The following is a 20,413-nucleotide window of genomic DNA, read 5'->3' as shown; positions in this document are numbered from 1 at the left end:
TTTTAACTTGGAAGCCAGTGGCCGCTTTTAATCCTTCCAATTCCGAGTTAGAAAGGAAAGGGCCCGAGTGCGGCTCAGCCTCCCGTGCTTTGCCCCAGCAGCGACGAGACGCGGAGCTCCTTCGGGACGCTGCCAAGGAGCTGAAAGGCGCAGGCACGCACCGGAGCGCGGCGGGGAGAGGGGAAGGAGAAGGGAAAGAGAGGGGAAGGAGAGGAGAAGGAAAGGAGAAGGGAAGGAGAGGAGAAGGGAAGGAGAGGAGAGGGGAAGGAGAGGGGAAGGAGCGCTCGGAGCGTGGGGGGCGGGGCCGGGGGCGACGGATCTCCCCGCGGAGCCGCCCGGCGGGAGTCCCAAGGCGGAACCAGCGAAACCAGTTATCTGGAGACAATTTGCATATTTATGGAGCCTCCCGCCGTTCTCCCTGATTACTTCACTGGCAGAAAAGGTAACAGAAAAAAAAAAAAAATAAAACCACCACCACCAAAAAAAAAAAAAAAAAAAAAAAAAAAAATCCGGGAAAAAAAGAATGGTACGTACACGGTGGATCTGAGACCAGAGCGGTCCTTGTAAAGCCCGGGGCAGGAAATGTATTTACCGAGCAGTTTTCTGGAAGCGCAGTTATCAGTTTCTTTAAGATCCAAGGCTGAAGATGTGAGGTCCGTGAGTAGGTGCAAACTGCTTGAGAAACGCAGTGATCATGGCAGGGGAAAACAATTAGTCAGGTCATATTCACCGAAAACTCACATCTAAGCAGGAGGCAATCCTGGGAGAACGGGAAAGGCAGTCAATAAACACTTTAAAAGTGTAGTGTCATGGTGCGTGTGTTTTTCAGTCCCACTCGTAAGCAACGTGCAGAAGTGCAGCACGGCTTTGAATAGAAAAGCTAATTGGGTCTCAATAGAGAAGAGTTTCGTGTTTACTGGCTCTAAGTACAACGGCTGTTTCAGGCACACCTCGGCTCCCAGGCACTTTTGACCTTTCTCGCAGGAGCGGTGGCAGCTGTGTGCCCATCCTATGCATCGCACACCTTCAGCTCTGGGCAGCAGAAGTGCAGTGCCAGGAGCTGCGCAGCTCCTCATCCCCCGAACACATCGCTGTGTGGGAACACGGTGCCCCACGTTGCTGGGGTGTAAAAGTGAGTGCGATTGCAGTGCACGACGTTGTTGGGGTGTCCAGGAGAGCGTGGTCGCAGCAGATGCGTCTCTACTGCAGCGTTCAGACCCAACTTCTCACTGACACAGGTAGCAAACAGCCTGTACGCCTGGCAACGCGACGCAGCCTGCATTTCCCTTGCATTTACCCACAGCAACAAGCACTGCAATGAGAGACTTGTTTCAGCACACAGGCTTTGGGTCGCTCTCTTTGTGTTTACATTTGTTTCTCTATAGGTATGCAGAAACTTAATACAATAGAGCAAGGTAAAGTTTAAATTATGAATACATTAATTTCAGTATGGTAATATCAAACATTGCGCATATTTTTGATTTATGTATTTAATTTCCCTTGCTTTTTTTTTTTTTTTCTTTTTTTTTTCACTGCCGGGAAATAGTTGCTCACCAAACAATAGCATTAGCACAATAACTCCCAGCATTCAGACTTAATGCACATCAGCTTTCTGTGCTAATACTATACGATACGCTTGCACGTTATTCTAATTGAGTGAAATCTTATTCATACTGGCAGTGGAAGGCATTCTTCTCGCTGCAGTCAGAATTCATACCGTACTGTAAAAATTATATGTGCTGACAATAACAAATGGTGGCGAAAGTATCCAAACTGCTGAAAGAAGTGTGCTTGTATCATGCTTTATTCACCATCACTCTCGCTATGCCTCAGCACGGCATCTTTCTGTGCAGCTTTGGGCTGTATAACACTATATCAATTTGACTACAGAGAGTTGCATTAAAATATTTCAATTAAGTCGAAATTTTGCACACGGAGTTGCACAGGATGAATATGGCAAAGAAAAAACCCCACAGCAAAGCCGTTCTTGTTTTTAAATGCAGAAGATCTCTGCTATCTCAACAGTTCTTTGTTTTCCATCTAGATGGAGCCTCACACAAATGGCCCCACGTTCTAGACAGCACGTGTATTTCTTCTTTGCTGAACCTAAAGGATAAAATTAAATGTAATCTACAACAGTAATACAAAATTAATATCGAGAATGATGATGTGAAATTTCAGCTAAATGCATTGTTAGTAACTAAAAACCTACCTAATAGAGTTTATTTCCGAAAGACACCATCTTAACAGAATACTTGGCCTCATGCTTACTGCAGACTCGGAGTACAGCTGATGTGTCAGATATGCTTACGGGTTTTTTGGTGCCCAAGTCCAAGCAGATTCCTCAGGCATGGGATGCACTGAGCAGCGTTAGAGGAGAGAATCCTTTCCACTGTACTCTGCATCCCTGCTGTCAGTCAAGCCAGATATGCTGGGGAGTGTGCAAACGGACTGAATCTTTCCACATCTCCTGTAGCAAAACTAATTCCTCAATGGAATTTTTTTTTCTTTCTCTCTCTCTTTTTTTTTAATCACTGACACTTGTATTGGGTGACTTGGTCATGAATTAGTTTTGTTATCCTGGAATTCTTATTTAATTTGATGGAAATGTAGTTGGATTTATTTTCCAAGACAAAACATTTGCAATTCCATCCTCCTTCCCGCTGCACCTAGAGTGGAGCTTTCTGAATTTCCTGTTAGCCCAAGCTCTCACCACCCCTTGGTCTGTTCTTTCAGGGAAGCATGAAAAGCTTATCATGATGATCCTGAGGGAAGGCTGATCTTAAACAACTACAGTTTGAAAAGACTGGTGCTGCCCCACATGTGTCATTTGGCCAGGAGTAGACCAGCTCTTCCTATCTTGCCAGTTGGAAGACACTTTGCAGTGATTGTGTGCCACTGCTTTTAAACTTCGGGGTGCACTCCTGCTCACTTGTGGGAGTGATACACACATACAGAACAGTGGCTGCTGGCACCAGTGCCTGTCAGATAGCAGGGAAATAACTCCAGCTGCAGTGAACTGGAACCAGGAAACAAATTTCATGCTGGCATGCCTTGATGCCAGGCACTGGTGACTGCTGTCCTTTCTTAAAGTTGCAGGTCAAGCCCCACAGCACAGCTGCAAAGAGCCAGACTCAGCTTCCTCTTGTCTTGAGCCTTACCAGGAGTTTGCTGGCTGCTTGTCTCACCCTTTTTCACCCACGCAGCATGCTCATCCTCCCTGAGCTCAATGTCTGCTGGGCCACCAGGTTATGCCTGCCTGCCTGTGGCTTGAGCTGGCCATAATTCCTGGCCTTGGGCTAGCTAGAGATCTCCCCAATCCTAGCAGCTAAAGTCAGGAAACCAATTAGAAAGTCACTTGGGTCAATAACATAAGCTCAAAGAATGACCTGCTCAGGTAGACGGATGACTCGGTGTCTCAAAAGATAGTGTTCATGCTTTGCAAACATTTACAAGGTTGGCAGAGAAATGTTTTGGGGTCTGGCTCCACTAGAGCAACCTGTCCATGGTCTGTAGCTCATCTTGCTGGCCTTGGGCTTGCCAGTATTTTCTGCTAGGGTCAAAGAAAATTCCAAGTTTGCACTCTTCCCCAGATGTGCATGCTCTGCCTTAGAGTGATCTCAAGTGACAAAAAGTGTCTCTGAGCCACAGAGGTTTGGAACAAGCAGAAAGTATCACTGAGAGTATTTTTAAGTAAAATTCTTTGTACACAAAGCCATACTTAAGGCCAGTGCTCGAAGTCAAGCAGCTGATGCCTTTCAAAGTGCACTCATGATGATGCCTGTTCTGATGCTAAGGTGCACATGGGACTCACTTCCACACATTTTGGGGAAAGAAAATGTCCCCAGAAATGTTAAGTCCCAAAAAACTGTTAACAAGGAAAACCAAGTGACCAATGCCATGACATATTTTTTCCTGTAGTGCACCAGAACTGCTTCAGGCGGCTGGATCAGGAAACACCCACCTTTCCCAGCAGCGTGGTGTGAGCAGCTCTGACAGCGGGTCACCATGGGACTGAGGGACACAGCAGACACGATGGATGTGCTTTAGCTCCCTTCTGTCTGAGGCATTTCTATTCTGCTTATCTCACATATTCTGAGATAGACTGTCACACTTCTTCTACATGGTCTCGGTCTGCATATGTCCACACATGGATCTGTAAGAGTGACACGTGCCCCATGAACTCTTGTGTTGCTGTATAGTTTTAATGCATGTACTATATATGTGCTGTTCAATAAGGAGCTTCAAAAGAGCTAGAAGTACCACATTCATACCCTAGATGTCAGTAAAAGAAAAAAACATTAGAACCCATTAAAATCATTTTATAAAGGCCTCTGAATCAAGCAGCGGGTTAGCCAATTATTCATAAGGTAATTCCCTATTTGGACTGGCAGTTTGAGTCCCAAGTTTCAGCTCAATCAAATTTACACAGCCCAAGTTATAACCTCTTCAAGATGGGGATTGTAACAGGAACACTGACAGACCTTAACTACTGTGCCTCTTTAGTAATGAAAGCCCTGCTACTTCCCTCGTACCGTGGCTGCTATACTGCTATAATTAAGATCGTACGGATTCACACCATACATCGATTCTAAACCCACCACGCTTAAATTGCCTCGGCTAGAAGCTTAGGATACAAGTTGTCAGGGGCGTGTTACACGCTTACGTACAAAAATAGAGGAGACCATAAATAAAATACAAAATAACTAATAGTAAAATAACTTCTGGAGTAGTGAAAACTAAAACCAGACTTTGGCCAAAATGAAACATGAGATTAAAAGTGAGCTGTTACTGGCATCCTTTATAACCAGTGCCTCCCCGCCTGCCTACCCACGAGGATGTGTACACTTAGAGGAGGGGTTTGCAAATGAGTCTACATCCCGAGTGCTTTGTGCCATTCATTTTACAGCCATCCCTAGACCGCCCAGTCAAGGTTCAGGGCTCCACTGTGCCCAGAGCTGTGCAAGCAGGAGCAGGCTGACAACCCACACCTTGCTGTAACCTCTGGAAAAACTCTCCTCAAGTTCAGCACCTTGTTCTGGATCCTGTCTAGAGCAGCCCATAACAAAATCTTTTGGTCACTTGATGCCCATATGTGTGTGATCCTGCACAGACTTGCTGCTGTGTGTGCAGTGCTTGCTAGTAAGTGCTTGCAGGATCAGAGCTTATTTTGAGCCCTTAGTAAAAAACAAAACAAAAACAGCAACAAAAAAGGAGAAAACCGAAAGCAGTGTGCCCACGTTGCTCGCCCTGCAGTACCAATGCACACGCCATTTCTAGGACACACGAGCCCTCTGCTCATTCGTCGGGAGTCAGCTCGGTGCGATAAGAGTTCCACCCGTGGTGCCTCTGCCTGATTGAGGCTATCACTGGGTGAGGAGGGTGCCTGTGATGCTGGCCGTTATGTAACACGTGGCTCAGGAGGACTGGCATTGTTTTGGAATTTGTGTTTGGTTCTAATGTTCCATTCTGACATGTGAGAACACTGCCATGAATGAATGACAGTTGGAGCACTGAAGTGGGAACATTTGCCCACCTAAGTTCCTGAACTCACCTGCTACCAAGTCTGCAGCTAAATCAGCAGACAGACAGGGATGGCAGCATGCAGCACATGCTGCATCACGCTCCTCTGTACCTCTGGGCCTCAGCGCCACACAGGGACCGTGTGCCTGTCTGTGAGAGGGAGGCAGACCACACTTCCCCATTTGAGGCAGTCCCTTTATAGAGCAGCCTCCAGGCTCTGCTGGAAGGAAGGACCATGCTGCCGTTTCCAGGGCTGAGGCACCGGAGGCAGGCGTCCTGGGGCTCTGGTCTGCAAGGGGCAGGGTGGGAGCCAGCTGAGGGGCTGCAGCATGTGGGCAGCCTCTTCCTGAGGCTGGACTCCCAGGTGAATGTGACAACCCTATGGCTCAGGCTCCAGCGCCAACCTCTGGGCTTGCCTGCACAAGGCTAGGGCAATCAGGCACATTTTCCCAAGACTGCTCTGGAGCTCTGGAGCCAGGAGTCCGTACCAAGGAGTGGATGATCTGGCTGGGGTGAGGCACAGCGGCAGGATGGCACGGCAGGGGAGGGCCGTGGCTGAGAGGGAGGTGACGCGTGAGCGCGCGCCAGTCCTGCAGCCCTTTTGCTGGGCTGTCTTTAGCGCTTGCCCAGTTTTGTTCCCACTCGTCCTTTTGCCTGCCGCATTTCCACAACTAGCAGCCTTTGAAAAATTTTAGCTGTGTTTAAATGCTGCGTCCATGAGCGTGACTGAGCAGTGCCGTCACTTTATGCAGTAGGTACAGTGCGGACTGACCACGCGCCACGTGCCCGGGCGGCGTACAGAGGATGCTGTAGGAAGGGCAGCGCCTGCGGCCCCCCCAGCTCCGCCTTTCCCGGGGGCCGCTGCCGCTGGACCCCCGCCACCGCTGCCTCTCCGGCCGCGCCGGGAGCCCCGCAACCCCTCCCCGGGGCGAGGCGTGCGCGGCTGTGCCCAGGCAGAGCGGAGGGGGGGGGGGGAGGGGGCCCCGTGAGCCGCCCGGCGGCCGCGCAGCAACAAGCGCAGGGGCCGGACCGCAGCTAAGCCCCTCGCAGGAGCTGTTTGTTGACCGCGTTCACGTTCAGAGCCCTGAAGCTAAAAGCACTTTACACCATAAAATAAAAGAGCTGTCTTTTTTTCTAAAAGGTTACGTCTGGAGGCCACGCTGCTCGTACTTCATACAGAAACTACTGAAGGGGCTATGAAATCCTCCATGATTTACACTCCCTCTCAGTGCATTAGGATATAGATCTACTCGGCGCTAAAAATACTGTAGAGTTTGTAACCGACGTGAATATATGTGCGTTATTTCAGAAAGTCTGTTAGAAAACTTGTCAACACGTTATAAAGCATAAACCAGGGCTCGGCCATTAAAGGCGGAGATCAGAGACAGAACCATACCTCAGGAAGCGCAGAGAAAAGTCCCCCATTCAAAACACTGCTGGCCGCGAGCTGACACCGGAGTACACCGAAGGGCTCGAGGAGAGCCGCGCTGCATCGTTATGGGGCACGGACCGGGCTGCGCGCCCCGGGCTACGGCGAATAATGGTCGCGGCTCAGGATTTACCGCCTGGCAAAAGCCGCGTCAGGGCTTGTAAATACAGTTATTCGTGTCCACGGCTGCTCGTTAAACAGCCTCCTTCCTTCCACTAAAGCGCAGCAAAATAAAAACCCACCTGCTTTAATAAAGCCCGTGGATACGGCGCTCTGAGAACGCCTCCCGACGCCTCGTTTCCCGGTCTGTTGTCGCCCTCTCGTCACATGACAGAGCGGCGCGGGGGGCGGCGGGCAGAGCGCGTTATTGTGATCAGCGCCGACAGCAGCGCCCGGCCCGGAGCGCCCCGCTGAGGTACGGCTCCGCTTCGCCCGAGCTGTTGCTCCATGCCGGCACTGAGGGCACGCTGCCGGCGGGACTCGCTCGCAGCCGTTCCCGAGAGCATCCGCACAATCAGCTGTCGAGTACGTCTCACGGTGCGGCCGGGGCAGTCACCGCTGGAATCTCAGCCGCGGTGCAGCGAGCCGGCAGGCTGAGGTGTAACTAAGTGATTAATTCGCTAGGAGCTTTTACAGAGAACCGATGGGACGCTGCGTGTTATTTATCAGAACTGGCCCCGGCCAGGCATCCCACCGTACGTGGGCTTCGGAGGGCGCACGGTTGCGTAATGACTTGTAATTATTCAGAGCACTGTTAAATGCGAACTGCACAACGTTTCAGAGGTAATAAAGTCATTACTTCTGCACTGCAGTTACCTCGAGAAGCTTGACACGCTCCATTATATACAAATCAAATCGTACGAACGTACCTGTGCCGCACACACCCGCCTGTTTATGCGCGCCCCGCACGGAGCACATGGCCGCACGGACACGGCCGCCCGCTCTGTGCGCAGCGTGACCGTGGCACCTGGAGCTCTCCGGCCCCGCGCCTCCTCCCCGCCTCGCGCCGATCGAACCCCTCGCCGCCCGCCGCTCCAGGCTCGGCTCGGCTCGGCTCGGCGGCGGGCCGCCCGCGGTTCGAGGTCCCGCTCCGACACGGGCTCGCCTCGCTCGGTCAACAGGTCCCCGCGCCGCTCCCGCGCTCCGTCCGAGCCGCCACCTCCGTTCTCCGCCTTCTCCTCCGTGCCGCACGCGGGTACTCTCGGCCCGGCGGTGCGGGCACGCCCGGCTCCCAAGCCCGTTCCCGCTGCAACCTGAACCCTCCCCGTGCCGGCGGCGGGGAAGTTGTGGCCGGCGCTGCGCATCCCCCAGCTGCAGCCGCTGCCCCGCGCCGCCGCTCGCTGCCGCGGGCTGGGCTCGAAGGGGTAAGCGACGGGGTCTCCGCTCCCTCTTCTCCCGCGCCTTCTCCTCCCGCTCCTCCGCTCGCGGAACTCCTCCCGCCACCCCCCCTCCCCCGCCACCTCCTCCCCCGCTCCGGGGCAGGCGGCCGGCTGCCGGCACGCCGCTCCCCGCCGAAGTTTGCCTCAGGCCGGGCCGGGCCCCCGCCGCCCCTCGGCTCTCCGCGGGGCCACCGCCGCCGTCCCTCGGGGCCAGGCCGCGGCTCCCGGGAGGAGGGGATTCCGCGGCGCGGAGGTTGGGGGGAGGGGGCCGAGTGGGGACGCCGGCTCCGGATGGGACCCCCTTCCTTTTGGGTGGTCCCCGCTCTTGGCTGGCTTCCTTCGGTCTACCCCCCGCCCCTCCCGAGGGCAGCCTGCCCGGCGTCCCCCCCCCCCCCCCCCTGGCTTCAGAGATCTATGGACTTTGCCAGCGGGGGTGTGAGAGTGTGCGCGCTGCCGCTACCTTCTTTCTTTCTCTCTCTTTCCTTCCCCTTTCCCCTTCCTCCAGTCCTTCTCCCGGGCTCGGGTACCGCTCCCCCCGCCCCCTCCTCCCTCGCCCCGAGGCCGCTCGCGCCCGGCCGGCCCCCTCCGCCCTGGCCCCGGGGCCCTCCGGCGGCGTGCGCCCGGCGCGCCCCCTCCCCGCTCCCCCCCGCGGTCCTCGGCCATTGGCTTGTCCTGCTCTCTTTTTCATGTCCAGCCCCCGATGAGTGTCCATTGGTGTTGCCTTCGCCTTCCCTCCTCCCCTCTCCCCGGCTCGCCCTGCCCATGTTTTGTATGTCTCTGTCCATCCAGGCTCCTGACGTTCAAGTTCGCGGGGACGTCACGTCCGCACTTGAACTTGCGGCTCAGGGGGGCTTTTGCCATTTTTTTCATCTCGCTCTCTCTCTTCTTCCCTCTTTCCCTCTCTCTCCCTCTCTCTCTCCCTCTCTTTTTTTTCCTCGCACAAAAAAAAAAAGCCATGACTGCTATCCCACAATTCATCTTCCCTGCGCCATCTTTGTATTATTTCTAATTTATTTTGGATGTCAAAAGACATTGATGAAGATATTTTCTCGGGAGCCTCCTTCCTCCGCAGCCCGGCGCTCCCGATGTGAGCCGCGCGCTCCGCCGCCGCCAGCCCACCATGTCGCGCCGCAAGCAGGGCAAGCCCCAGCACTTAAGCAAGCGGGAATTTTCGCGTAAGTAAGCTGTGGAGCGACTCCTTCAATTCCCCTTTCGCGGATTTAATTTTCTATTCGAGCGAGAGCGGGAAGAAAAGAAATAAAAGTGAGAGGGAGCGAGCGAGCGGAGCAGATCGAACTCCCGCCGCCCGCAATCCCGCGCCGCTCCGGTCATCCCACCTCGTCCCGCCGCTCCGCGCCACGGCCCCGCTCCGCAGAGCGCCCCGCGCGGGCGGGCAGCACGACCGGGGGCGGGCGGGCGAAGCGCGGGGCAGCGCGGCCGGGGCGGCGGTGGGCGCCGGGCGGCTGGGAGCGAGAGGCGCGGAAAAAGTCCGGCGAGCGCAGCCCGCCGCTCCCCGCCGCTCGCGCCTTCGCACCCTCCGCGGGGCCGGGGGCGAGGGCGTACGGGTGCTCGGGCCCGGCTGTCTTTTGTTTCCGTCGCGGGGTGCGGGCCGGACCCGCTCCGGCCGCCCCGGGGGCCCCGCCGCCCCACCTCCCCCCGCACCCCGCGCCCTCTGCGTCCCCAGCCCCGATTAGGCTCGGTTCGGGCTGGGGCGGGGGGCGGCCCCGGGCCGGCGGCCGTGGCGCGCCGAGAGGGATTCCCTCTTCGCCCTCGCCTCGCGCTGCCTCGCTCACTTACTATTTTTTGGAAGATTTTCAAAAAAAGTGGAAGTGGATTTTGATTGGGAAAAATCTCGTGTCTGAATGTTTACAAGCGCCGCGTGTGCGGGAAGCCTCCTGCCAACAAACACAGACAAGAGCGAGCCCGGGCTGAGCGCACACCACACACGCACTCGCGCTCGCACACTCGCACAGCCGGGAGCCCCGCGCCCGCGTTTAAGCCCCAAACCCAACGTGCTCTCCCTGGGAGAGAGAAGACACAGCCCGGTCCCGGAGCGCCGCTCACCGCAGAACCGCCGCTCCCCGCTAGCGGCACCGCGCTCCGGGCGGGACACGGAGAGCGGACCGCTCAACGCACAACAAAGGGCACCTCGGGTTGCAGAAAAATGCGGGGCGAGGGGGAGGAAGGGACAGAAAATCCCCCTTTTCTCGGGTGAGCGTGCAGAAAAGGAAACGATATACGCTACTCGTGGCTGTTTATTTTTTTCGCTTTTATTTCTTCCCATCTTTTTTTTTCCCCATTATTCCCAGCGAGTGTTCCCTGCTCCTTCCCAGGGCCGACGCAGGACCCGGCGCGACGCGTTCAGTCCCCGCTCACGCTTTGCAGAACTTTCCGGGCCCGTCTTCCTTCCCTCGCTCCCTCCCACCGCTCTCCGCACGTTCCCGCATGCACTGCCTCGGCACTACGCCGGCGCTCGGCTCTCGCTCCTGGGGACGCCTCTCCCGAGGCGGGGGCCGCGACGCCGGCTGGCCCACGCCGCCGTCCCAGAGGGGCCTCCCCGTTCCGCGCGGGCCGGGCAGGGGAAGGACGCGTAGCCGGGCGCGTAACCGCGCGGCCGCGGAGCTCCGCACGTGTGCGGCCCCGGGCCGGGCCGGGGGCGGGAGCGGGACCGGAGGAGCGGGACCGAGGAGCCGGGCAGGCGGGATGCGCCGGGCGGGATGTGCCGGGCGGTCGCTAGGAGGCACACCGACATCAAAAACCCCGCCGGCAGCGGACTTGAACCTGGCCGGTCCTCTGCGCCCGCGGCGCGGCCCAGGCGGGGGGGGGGGGAGGGCGCGCCGCCGGCCCCTTCCCTTCCTCTCCCTTCCTTTCCCTGCCGGCCCCTCTCCCCTCGCCTTTGTTCTTCCTTTCGGCCGCTGCCAGCAGCGCGGCCGCCGCAGCCGCCCCCGGCCCGGACTCCTCGCAGCCCCCGCGCCCCCCGGCCAGGCGGACTCTTTTTTTTCAAATTATTTTTATTTTTTTTGGTGGGGGTGGATGGCAACTTTTGTTCGGAGTTTGGCCCCCCTCTTCTCCCCTCCCCCCGGGCCGCCCGGTGCCGCCGCGCCTCGCCCCCGCTTTGGGCCACGAGCTCCGGCCGCAGTTGGAGCAAAGTTGGCACGAGGCGACCACCTTTCCCTCCCCACCCCTTAAGCTCTCCTTTCTGCGCTCCTGAGCCGGGCCGAGCCGGGCCGAACCGGACCGGCCTCGGTCCCTCTGCGCGCCGCTCCCCTTCTCGTTTTTCTCGGGCAGGAGAAAATCCGCGCGGGTCCCCGCAGCCGGCGGGGGGAGATTGTGGTGCCTGGGGATGGGGAAGAAGGAGGGAGCAGGAGGGCGAGGAGGAGCGGAGAGATGTGTTCATGGCAGAGCAATTTGCATTAAAAACAGGGACGAGTGATTAGGTGCCTAGGCAGGGAATTCAGCCTGCACAAAAATTAAAGGACGCATCCGGCAGCTCAGGGGTACACCAGGTGAATTGTGTATTCGGCTTTCTTTGGAGATCCGTTTTGTTGTTTGTTGTTGTTGTTGTTTTCCTTTTTTTTTTTTTTTTTTTTGAGACAGCAGTAAGAATACAGCCGTGTTCTGCTGGCTCTGCTTCCTTTGGAGCTGAGTGTTGTGCGAGGAGTGCGGTGCCAGCCGTATTTCATACATTACTATATAATTCTCGTTAATTAGCAATAATTTACATTAAGAGCATAGAAAATGTTGAGGTTACAGGTTTTATATCTGTACATTTGATCATCTTGTTATTTTCAAGAACTTTGCCTCCTATAAAATTAATTAGGTGAAATGTGGAGGTGTAATCAGCAACCTCTGAATTACCACTTCATTTCCTGGGTTTGATTGTAAATCAGCCCCGGCAGAGCAGACTTTAGCAAAGTCTATTGTTGTTTAGCACTACTTTCAACTGTCTGGTGTCTCAGCACAATGTTCCCTTCCCCTGCTAAATAACACTGACGGCGTCAGAAATAAATCAGGCCGAGGGAAAACCTTGTAATTGAGGAATGACTGTGCAGAGCTCCTTGCTGAGCGAGCTGCGGAGGGAACGCTGTTTATTTTGTGTGTTTCGCTGTCCAGTTGGTGAGGTAGAAGTTGGATTTACAGCTCGGCCCCAATACCTTTGTCTGCTGTGTGCAGCGAGCTACAGGAGGAATTAGTCCTGCGCTGCTTTGCTCCCTCTGTCCGAAGACGAGGGATGGCTGGGGAGAAAAATGGCACGCAGCAATCCTGCAGCCCATCCCGCTGCCCTCGGGTGCCAGGAATGCAGCCGCTTGCTCTGCGCGTGGGGAAGGAAAGCAGGTGATTGAGACATTGCTTTTGTCAGTCTGAACGTAACCTTCATCCTCCCGTGGTTGACCTTCTGTTAAATGAGAAGTGGTACCAGAGGCAAGAGCTGCTGGGCTGCATCCCCGTGCCCTACTTGGAGCCGAGGTATGGGTGGCAGCCTGCTCTCTCGATATGATTTCATGCAGCACAACTGGGAGCTACTCCAGATCTTCCTCCCCAGTATTCAGCCTAGGCAGGGCTGAAATAAATTTGACCTGAGTTCACACGATTTTTGCACTTTATCAAAATCAGTTCCAATATCATGCAGCCAAATTAAAATCTATTTTTTGATTCTCTGTGGCTTTAAGTTCATTAAACGTGAAATTGGCAGCTAGCTAAAGAAGGTCAGACCCATTAACTGTTTAGGAGTTGCATTCCGTCTTGCCCATGTTACCTGGCAGTGAGTGGCGGTGCTCTGTGCCTGCAGCACCCTCTCCTTTCTGCCGTTGCCATTAGCACGTGCGGTGTTGCACAGGCAGGGGAATAGCACTGTGTTGCTGTATTTTGTTCCGGCAAGCCTACCCCGGTGGAGGCTGTACATGCAGTGCTGAGGTATTGTCGTGCAAACTCAGGGAAAAAAAAACAAAAAAAAAAACAGGCAAAGAGAAAAGAAAGACGACTCTACCTTGTTAGAGCATCCTCTGATGATTATGTGAACAGAAATAGCCTCGTAATGAAGCCTTTTGGAGCTCATTCAGAAAATTTGTCAACTTTGACAACGGTTGCTGAGGTATTTTGATCTCAGAGAGAGCACTCCTCTCTGCTGTTCAGAACTGTGGCATTTGCTTGGCCATGCTGGCTGGTGTATGGTGAAAGGCCGCTGATACTAACACGTTGCAGAGAATTTAGGCATATCTTTATTTCAGGATGAAAAAGGAAAAATGACTAATTGCCTCATGTCCTTAAGTGCTGTACTGTATCCTGTTTAGTTGGTATCTCTGGGTGGAATTTTTGGTGAATTTGGAATTTATTTGAACCCCGAGGAGCAGCCGGATAGCAAGAGGTTCCTCCTCCCACCCTGCAGGAATTCTGACTGCACTTGATTTTTATCAGTTGCTTCTCTGCTATTTCTTTCTTTCTTTCTTTCTTTCTTTCTTTCTTTCTTTCTTTCTTTCTTTCTTTCTTTCTTTCTTTCTTTCTTTCTTTCTTTCTTTCTTTCTTTCTTTCTTTCTCTCTTTCTCTCTTTCTCTCTTTCTCTCTTTCTCTCTTTCTTTCTTTCTCTCTTTCTCTCTTTCTTTCTTTCTCTCTTTCTTTCTTTCTCTCTTTCTCTCTTTCTCTCTTTCTCTCTTTCTCTCTTTCTCTCTTTCTCTCTTTCTCTCTTTCTTTTCTCCTTCCTCCCTCTCCTTGAGCGGCTGCTGCTTTTTTCAGTGTGCAAATTGTGAGCCACCAACGTGGGCAGCAGCACACCTGCGTGGGGAGAGCCCCGTCTCCCTGCCTTCCCTCTGCTCCTGCTCACAGTGCTTGTGCTGCCTGCATGTTGCACACACAGGGTGTGCATTGGAACCTTTCCTCTGCATGTGCACGCGTGTCATGAGCAAAATATTTCATGAGCAAAAATTTTACAAAGTGGGTCTGGCTCGGGGAAATACACCTCTGTGTGTGTGTGAGCGTGTGCAGTGCTTTCAGCCTTGAATTCATGTACATAAATAATACATCTGGAGATAAAGCACAGCATTCACTTGTTTTCCTAGCACCACCGCAGCTTTGCAGCACATTCTCAAAGACTGTTCGTTTGATTTTACCAGTAAGTCGTTAAATCGAGTCAGAAATTTGTCCTCATCCACGAGAGCAGATACCGTGGCAGGGTTGTGTAGGCTGTGGCTGTTCCTGCATAGCGTGTTCCCGGTCACCAATAAATTCGGTTCCTGTTGCAGTGGCGATGGTTGCGGGGCACCTCTTTGCTGGAGGGGCCACACAGCAATGCTCAGGGCTGGGAGCTTCCCGCGTGCCCCCATGCCCAGCGCTCATTACCAGAGTTCTAACGTGTCTCCTTTTGTTTCTCCAAACGCAGCTGAACCTCTTGAAGCCATTCTCACCGATGATGAACCTGACCATAGCACGTTGGGAGCTCCAGAAGGGGACCATGACCTCCTCACCTGTGGCCAGTGTCAGATGAACTTCCCGTTGGGGGACATTCTTATTTTTATTGAGCACAAACGGAAACAATGCAATGGCAGTCTCTGCTTAGAGAAGGCTGTGGATAAGCCACCCTCACCCTCACCAAGCGAGCTGAAAAAAGCATCCAATCCCGTGGAGGTTGGCATCCAAGTTACGCCAGAGGATGATGATTGTTTGTCAACGTCATCGAGAGGAATTTGCCCAAAACAGGAACACATAGCAGGTAAATTAAAATGAGGAGAAGTGTTCGCAAGCTTATTTCTGTTTCAGTTGCGTGTCTGTGGTCGCACGCAGTGGAGTCTTGTGCCTGGCTGTGCTCCTGGTGGCTGCGCAGAGGCAGAGCAGCAGGCATGTCAGGCAGCTCGGCGTGTCTGGCAGCGCTGTGTGCAGCTGCGCTCACATCGAGCCGTGCTGCAGCCGCCGTCGCGCTGCAGGAGGAGGTCCGGCGCTGTGCGTGTGCGGGGAAGGAGCTGCTGAGCCGTGGGTAGAGCTGGCAGTGAAGGAGTTAAGTGAGCATCAGCCAGCCTAGGTTCCATATTGGCTGTCAGCGTATGGACTGTAATTAAACACAGCCCCATGGCAAAGTGACACCACCGACCTTGACTTTAAGATGCCATTTTCGACTGGCCAGGCCAGAGTAGAGAGGGCAGTTGCTGAAGCGCACAGACATGCTTATTCGAAAAGTTTAAGGGCATGTTGGAAATTTCAAAAGGTTGGTTTGACAGGAAAGGCCGCTCTCTGCAGCCTGCCTCCTCAGCCAAATGATAAATGCCTCTCCGCGCTCACTCTTGTCTCTGATGGTGGTTTTGACAGATGTATCTTGATTTTGTTTGTGATTTACACAACCACATGTCATCCGTACAAATGTCCGAGGCCGAGTTCTGCTTTGTGCAACAATCGGCATGAAGTACGCTTTAAAAAAAGGATAAATAATTCCTTTTCTTAGCTTTCTTTTTTTTTTTTTTTTTTTTTTTTTTTAAACGGAGAGCCATTTGCTGTGCCAGTGTTTTGTAAATGAGGTTAAAAAAATTCCGTATCTTCATTTTGCCAGAGATGGATGTTGGGGGGCTTTTCCCGGAGTGGCACAGGGCAGTGCCCATTTCCACGTGCTGACTGTGACATGCAGCAAATGAACACAACAGGAGGCTGTGATTAATTGTGTGGGAGCCTGGTGGAAGGGATTTGTGGTCTTCCTAGAGCTGGAGCCATACTAAATCACCAAATATGGAGGAACGGCGGTGTGATGTAACTCTGTATTTACATATTGAGCCGCTCTGCTTCAAAGACAGAATGCAGTATCTGTCAGGAAGGAATTAGGAGCAGTTCTCTGTGGTTCCAAATAGCAGTTCAGGCTGTGAGCTGGGCTTTGGGCATGCTGGGGAACTCCTCGGCACAAGACCTGGCTCTGGGGATGTGGCCAGAGCCCACCTGGTGTGGGACACGTGTGCTGACGATGCCCAGCAGCAGTGCCTGAGGTCAGCAGCGAGATGCAAGCTCAGGGCTGGGATAGCCATGGGCTTTGGGCTGTGGAGTCCCTGCAGCGAACCTTGGGTACTTTCTAGCTTTGTATCTGCTTTTCTCTGTCTACCAGGAGATACTGACTTTATGGGTAAAAAAGAAAAAAAAAGTTTTTTTAAAAAAATAAAGGTAGGAAGCTGCTTTTGAAAAAATATTCAGGAATTGAGTGAGCTGATGCTCTCTGGTGAGAGACCAGAAGATGTGATTTAGCAGCGATGTAAACGCGTTCCCAGCCAGTTGTTCCTCGAACAGAGGTGCTGGAGGTGGGCTGTGGGTGCGGGGTATGCTCTGTCTGTGGGTCTGCAGCCAGCAGCTGCTGTATTCAGCAAGTTGCCTTGAGTGAGGAATAGTTAAGGAGCAGATCATCTGCAGGAGCAAGCTTTGGGACACTGAACCCAGAACGATGGCTGCTCCAACTGGCATGGATGCATTGCAGGCCTCTTGCTTCTGAGGATGGAGTGATAACAGCACTCCAGTCAGCCTGCACACCCTGTGCACGCTGTGGACCCTGTCCATCCATGCAGCCTTAGCGCCCTGAGCACCTCAAATACTCTGTGCAGCAGTGGGCAATGCTCACGTGTGCGTACCTGGCTGCAGGCGGGCGAGTGATGCTTTGATGTGATGTAAAATTGGGAGCAATGCTGATCTGGCGCTGTAGCTGAAATGCCATAAATTTAACTGGGAATTAATAGGATCTGTTGTGTGAGTCCAACGAGGCAGCTTTCATCAATATGTATGTCAAACACTCAGCACCAGATAGCAGCAGGCTGTGATTTGCAGTGAGTGCTGCGGCCGGGGTTTAGCGATCTGGTCTCGTATTTTACAATAGGGGGAAATATTAACTGAAGTATCTAGAGATCAGTGAATGTAAAATCGCTGTTCACTTATTGAAAAGGCTGAAGAAATATTTATCGTCCACCCGTGTCAGGTTGTAGCGTTCCGCTGGTTGGGTGTATAAGTCTGGGGGAATTAAGGAAGGCTGTTTGGGGCGAGGAGGGACCCACAGTGCTGCCAGTCCTGTCAGAGCCCCTCTGGCCGTGGCCGGTGCTGGGGAGTGCCAAGCGGCTGCGTGGGGAAGAGGGAGGTCACTGTGCAGTGCTGGCATCCTTTATTCTTGAGCGCCCTGTTGGATTCAAATATAATAATGGGGAAAAACAACGTAAGAAATCCCTCTCATAATCAAAGGGAAAGCGGACATAATTTGGTACTGAATTCTGAATCAAGTGCATCTGATTATTGCTGTTCTCAGGAGATCATGTCTGTGTCAAGTCATTACGCCAAGGAAATTTTTTTGGATTGTTATTCGTAGCTGCCATTAGAATTCTGTGTGTTGTAAATTGCAATTCCTTATTATTTTATTTTGTTCTGAGTGAAAAATCATTGAGATCTGAGCAGAACATTTAGCATTGCATCTGGGCAATAAGATAAAAACTTGAATTACATTCATGGGGGAAAAAATGAAAGTGGAAGCATTTCAGAGTGAAATTCACTCTGCTTTCTCTGAATGAAAAGCAGTCAGATCAGCCTGTGCAGCTCCCCAAAGGAGAAACCACACGGGTGCTACCAGGGGCTTGTTGCTGGAACCAGCCCTGTGTGCGAGCCCTGTTGGTAATAAATAAGGCAGAGAAAGGTTGTGAACTGGCAGCTTGGCTGTTTTGTTAAAGTACAATGTCAGAGAAACTCTTTCTAAGACAAATTGTAAATAGAAGTGTCACAATGATTGCATGATTGAGCTGCAGAAGTGTCTTTCAATTGTTGGCATTGTCAGAAGACTTTTGAAAGCTTAATTAAATGTAGTGGCTTGTATGGCTGTGAAATTTACTTCTGGGGAAAAATGTAAAAAATATGGGGATCAAGTTGTTGGAACACTGCTCGTGCAGGGCTGGAGAAGTGCCTGTGGTTTGTTGGCCTTCCCCAGTGCCTCCTGGAAATAACGCTTTTTGAAGACACAAGCATGTGATGCCAACATTGTCCTTTGTACAATGTAAAGCTTGTGTTTGTTTTCCTATCCTCGCTGTTTTGGACGGCTAATGTAAAGATGACTCTTTATTGGAAAAACAAATACGAGTTCACTCGAAAGAGGCAGGGCAAAAAGTTTTCCTTTGCTTCAGCATGATTGTTCCAGGGAAGTGGCAGAAGTGTTAATACCTTCTATCTCTCTTTTTCATTTTGTTCCCCGTCAGTCAGATCTTCTTGTTTTGAGGATCAGAAATACGTTCTGCATTCTTCCTCTTGTTACATGTGATATATAATTGTGAAGCTCCCCATAGGCTGAAATGTGTCTGTGGCCACAGCGCTCATGGCCACAGAGGCAGCCTGCGGGTGGTAGGGGATGCACTGACATCATGTGCTGGGAGCTGGGAGCTGGAGCAGGTTCGGTCCCATGGAGCTGGTCTGAGCAGTGCTGCTGGAAAACGAGGCAGGGAGCTGAGGAGGGCTCAATTAACTACTTTCTAATTAGTACGGTAAGAGAAAGACTTTCTGAGACATCTCCATATTTTTGTAATGCCTCACTTAAAGTAAGGGCATGCACACAGTTTGGTATGTACAACCCTCGGCACACACGCTTGTTTTTTATTTAATTCAAACAATGAAGACAATTAAGGATGCTTGAGAGGCAGTGTCAGGCAATGGGAGCTCAGACTCCGGTTGTTTGCCTGCATGGATCCTCATTACAGACAATTTTTTTGACAGAATTTCCTCCCAGCTTCAGCCCGTTTTTGTATCCAGAGCAGCAGCCCTGCAGTAAATGCCATTTAGCACTGAGCTGAACTGGCATGGTGCCATTCCAAGTGCAGGACCCGCTGGCTGAGTAGCACTGCTGTATCTCACCCCTTGGAGCTGCTCGGCAGATCTTGGCTTTGTGCGGCCATTGCCGAGACTTTGCTGGATTTCATCAAGTGTGCTAAGCTCAGTAGGATTTAGTGAATCAAGACTTGCATTTGTACAGGTAGCGTGGCCCCACAACCGGCTGGTTTGTTATCTTGACCCTAGAAGCCTGCTGGGCCTGGTCTGCATCCCAGTAGCAGTAAGTGCAGCAGGTTTGGGCCTATCGTGGCTGATATCAGCTCATGTCCTATTGTGACTTACTGCATCCTTTAACAAGCAGCAGGCTCATTAATATACCCACAAATGACCACCGTATTTAGGCTGGGTTTTCCTATTTCCTAATGAATTTCCACCCAGCATGGAGTCCCGATCCCAAGTGAAGGTGTGTGGCAATTGGCATCAAAGGGCACCGGCCAGCGCAGGCCAAATCGAGTGGCACAGAGCCCAAACCCTAAATTGTCCTCTGGTGCTTCCCAGCGGTGTCAGTGCGTGGCGCTGGGTCACTTCGCTTATCAGCTCTGCTGGAGAGACGCACTGACCATGTCTCCCAACCCTTGGAATTTGCACCAGGGGGGCTTGGAGAGGGCACAGCATGGAGCTGGGGGCTGTGTGGGGTGCAGTGCAGCAAGGATGGCCCCATCCCAGCAGGGTGCTGGTGTTTCTCTATGTTAGAGATGCAAGCACAGCCATAGCACCTCAAGGCAGCTCTCAGGTGCGAGCTCAGATGAGTGCATGGAAATGTCCTGTCAGATGCAGCATAGGAATATTAATGCTTTCTTGTCACCGTGCTATAATAAAGCCACACGCAGCAAGCTTAATGTGCAGCTGGCCTAGGGAATTGTACAAAACTTAGAGAGTCTAGTGTGAATGACAGCGGTGGAAAAAATACTGGATGTGCCACAGTTTGCGTTCTTGTTTTGCTTTGATCTAAAGCAAAATGAAAGTATCTGCTTCCTTCCTTCCTTCCTCATTTTGTAGAGGTGCTCTTCCTCTGCAAAATTAGTTAGTAAGTGAGGGAGGAAGGAATGGAAAGGAAGAACGTGGCACAGAGCATGGTTATTTGAAGCATGCTGGTGTCAGCCTGCCGGGGAGTTTTGTTATCCCAAGTATCAGCAAACATCTTATACTTGAAATCGTTTGTTTCCTTTTTCAGTCCCTGTTTGTATCAGGATCCAGCTGAAACAAAGAATGCAGCCACCACACACGGGTGGTCTCTGCTGCAGGTGTGGCCTGAGGCTGCGTGGCTGCAACCCCT

At 52.6% G+C, this 20,413-nt stretch overlaps 1 protein-coding gene and 1 long non-coding RNA gene across 2 annotated transcripts; one reads left to right on the top strand and one right to left on the bottom strand.

The window, feature by feature from the left end:
* Positions 1-251: 251 nt before the first annotated feature.
* On the bottom strand, positions 252-7,862 carry LOC122171796. Its single transcript, XR_006172097.1, has 3 exons — positions 6,920-7,862; positions 535-4,156; positions 252-430 (listed from the first exon to the last, which is right to left on the bottom strand). It is a non-coding gene; the product is annotated as an uncharacterized LOC122171796 (long non-coding RNA).
* A 1,131-nt stretch (positions 7,863-8,993) lies between these two features.
* Positions 8,994-15,034, top strand: LOC122171795 (B-cell lymphoma/leukemia 11A-like; the record flags this gene model as incomplete). Its single annotated transcript, XM_042839570.1, has 2 exons — positions 8,994-9,506; positions 14,705-15,034. Coding segments are annotated over exons 1-2 (385 nt in total), but the record flags the coding sequence as incomplete, so codon positions are not given.
* Between the last annotated feature and the right edge of the window lie 5,379 nt (positions 15,035-20,413).

Source organism: Centrocercus urophasianus, unplaced genomic scaffold (assembly GCF_019232065.1).
Source record: "Centrocercus urophasianus isolate 14NV4802_14NV808 unplaced genomic scaffold, USGS_Curo_1.0 seq_971, whole genome shotgun sequence".
NCBI classification, from domain to species: domain Eukaryota; kingdom Metazoa; phylum Chordata; class Aves; order Galliformes; family Phasianidae; genus Centrocercus; species Centrocercus urophasianus.
The sequence above is the reverse complement of the archived record's forward strand: the minus strand, read 5'-3'. Positions and strand labels throughout refer to the sequence as shown.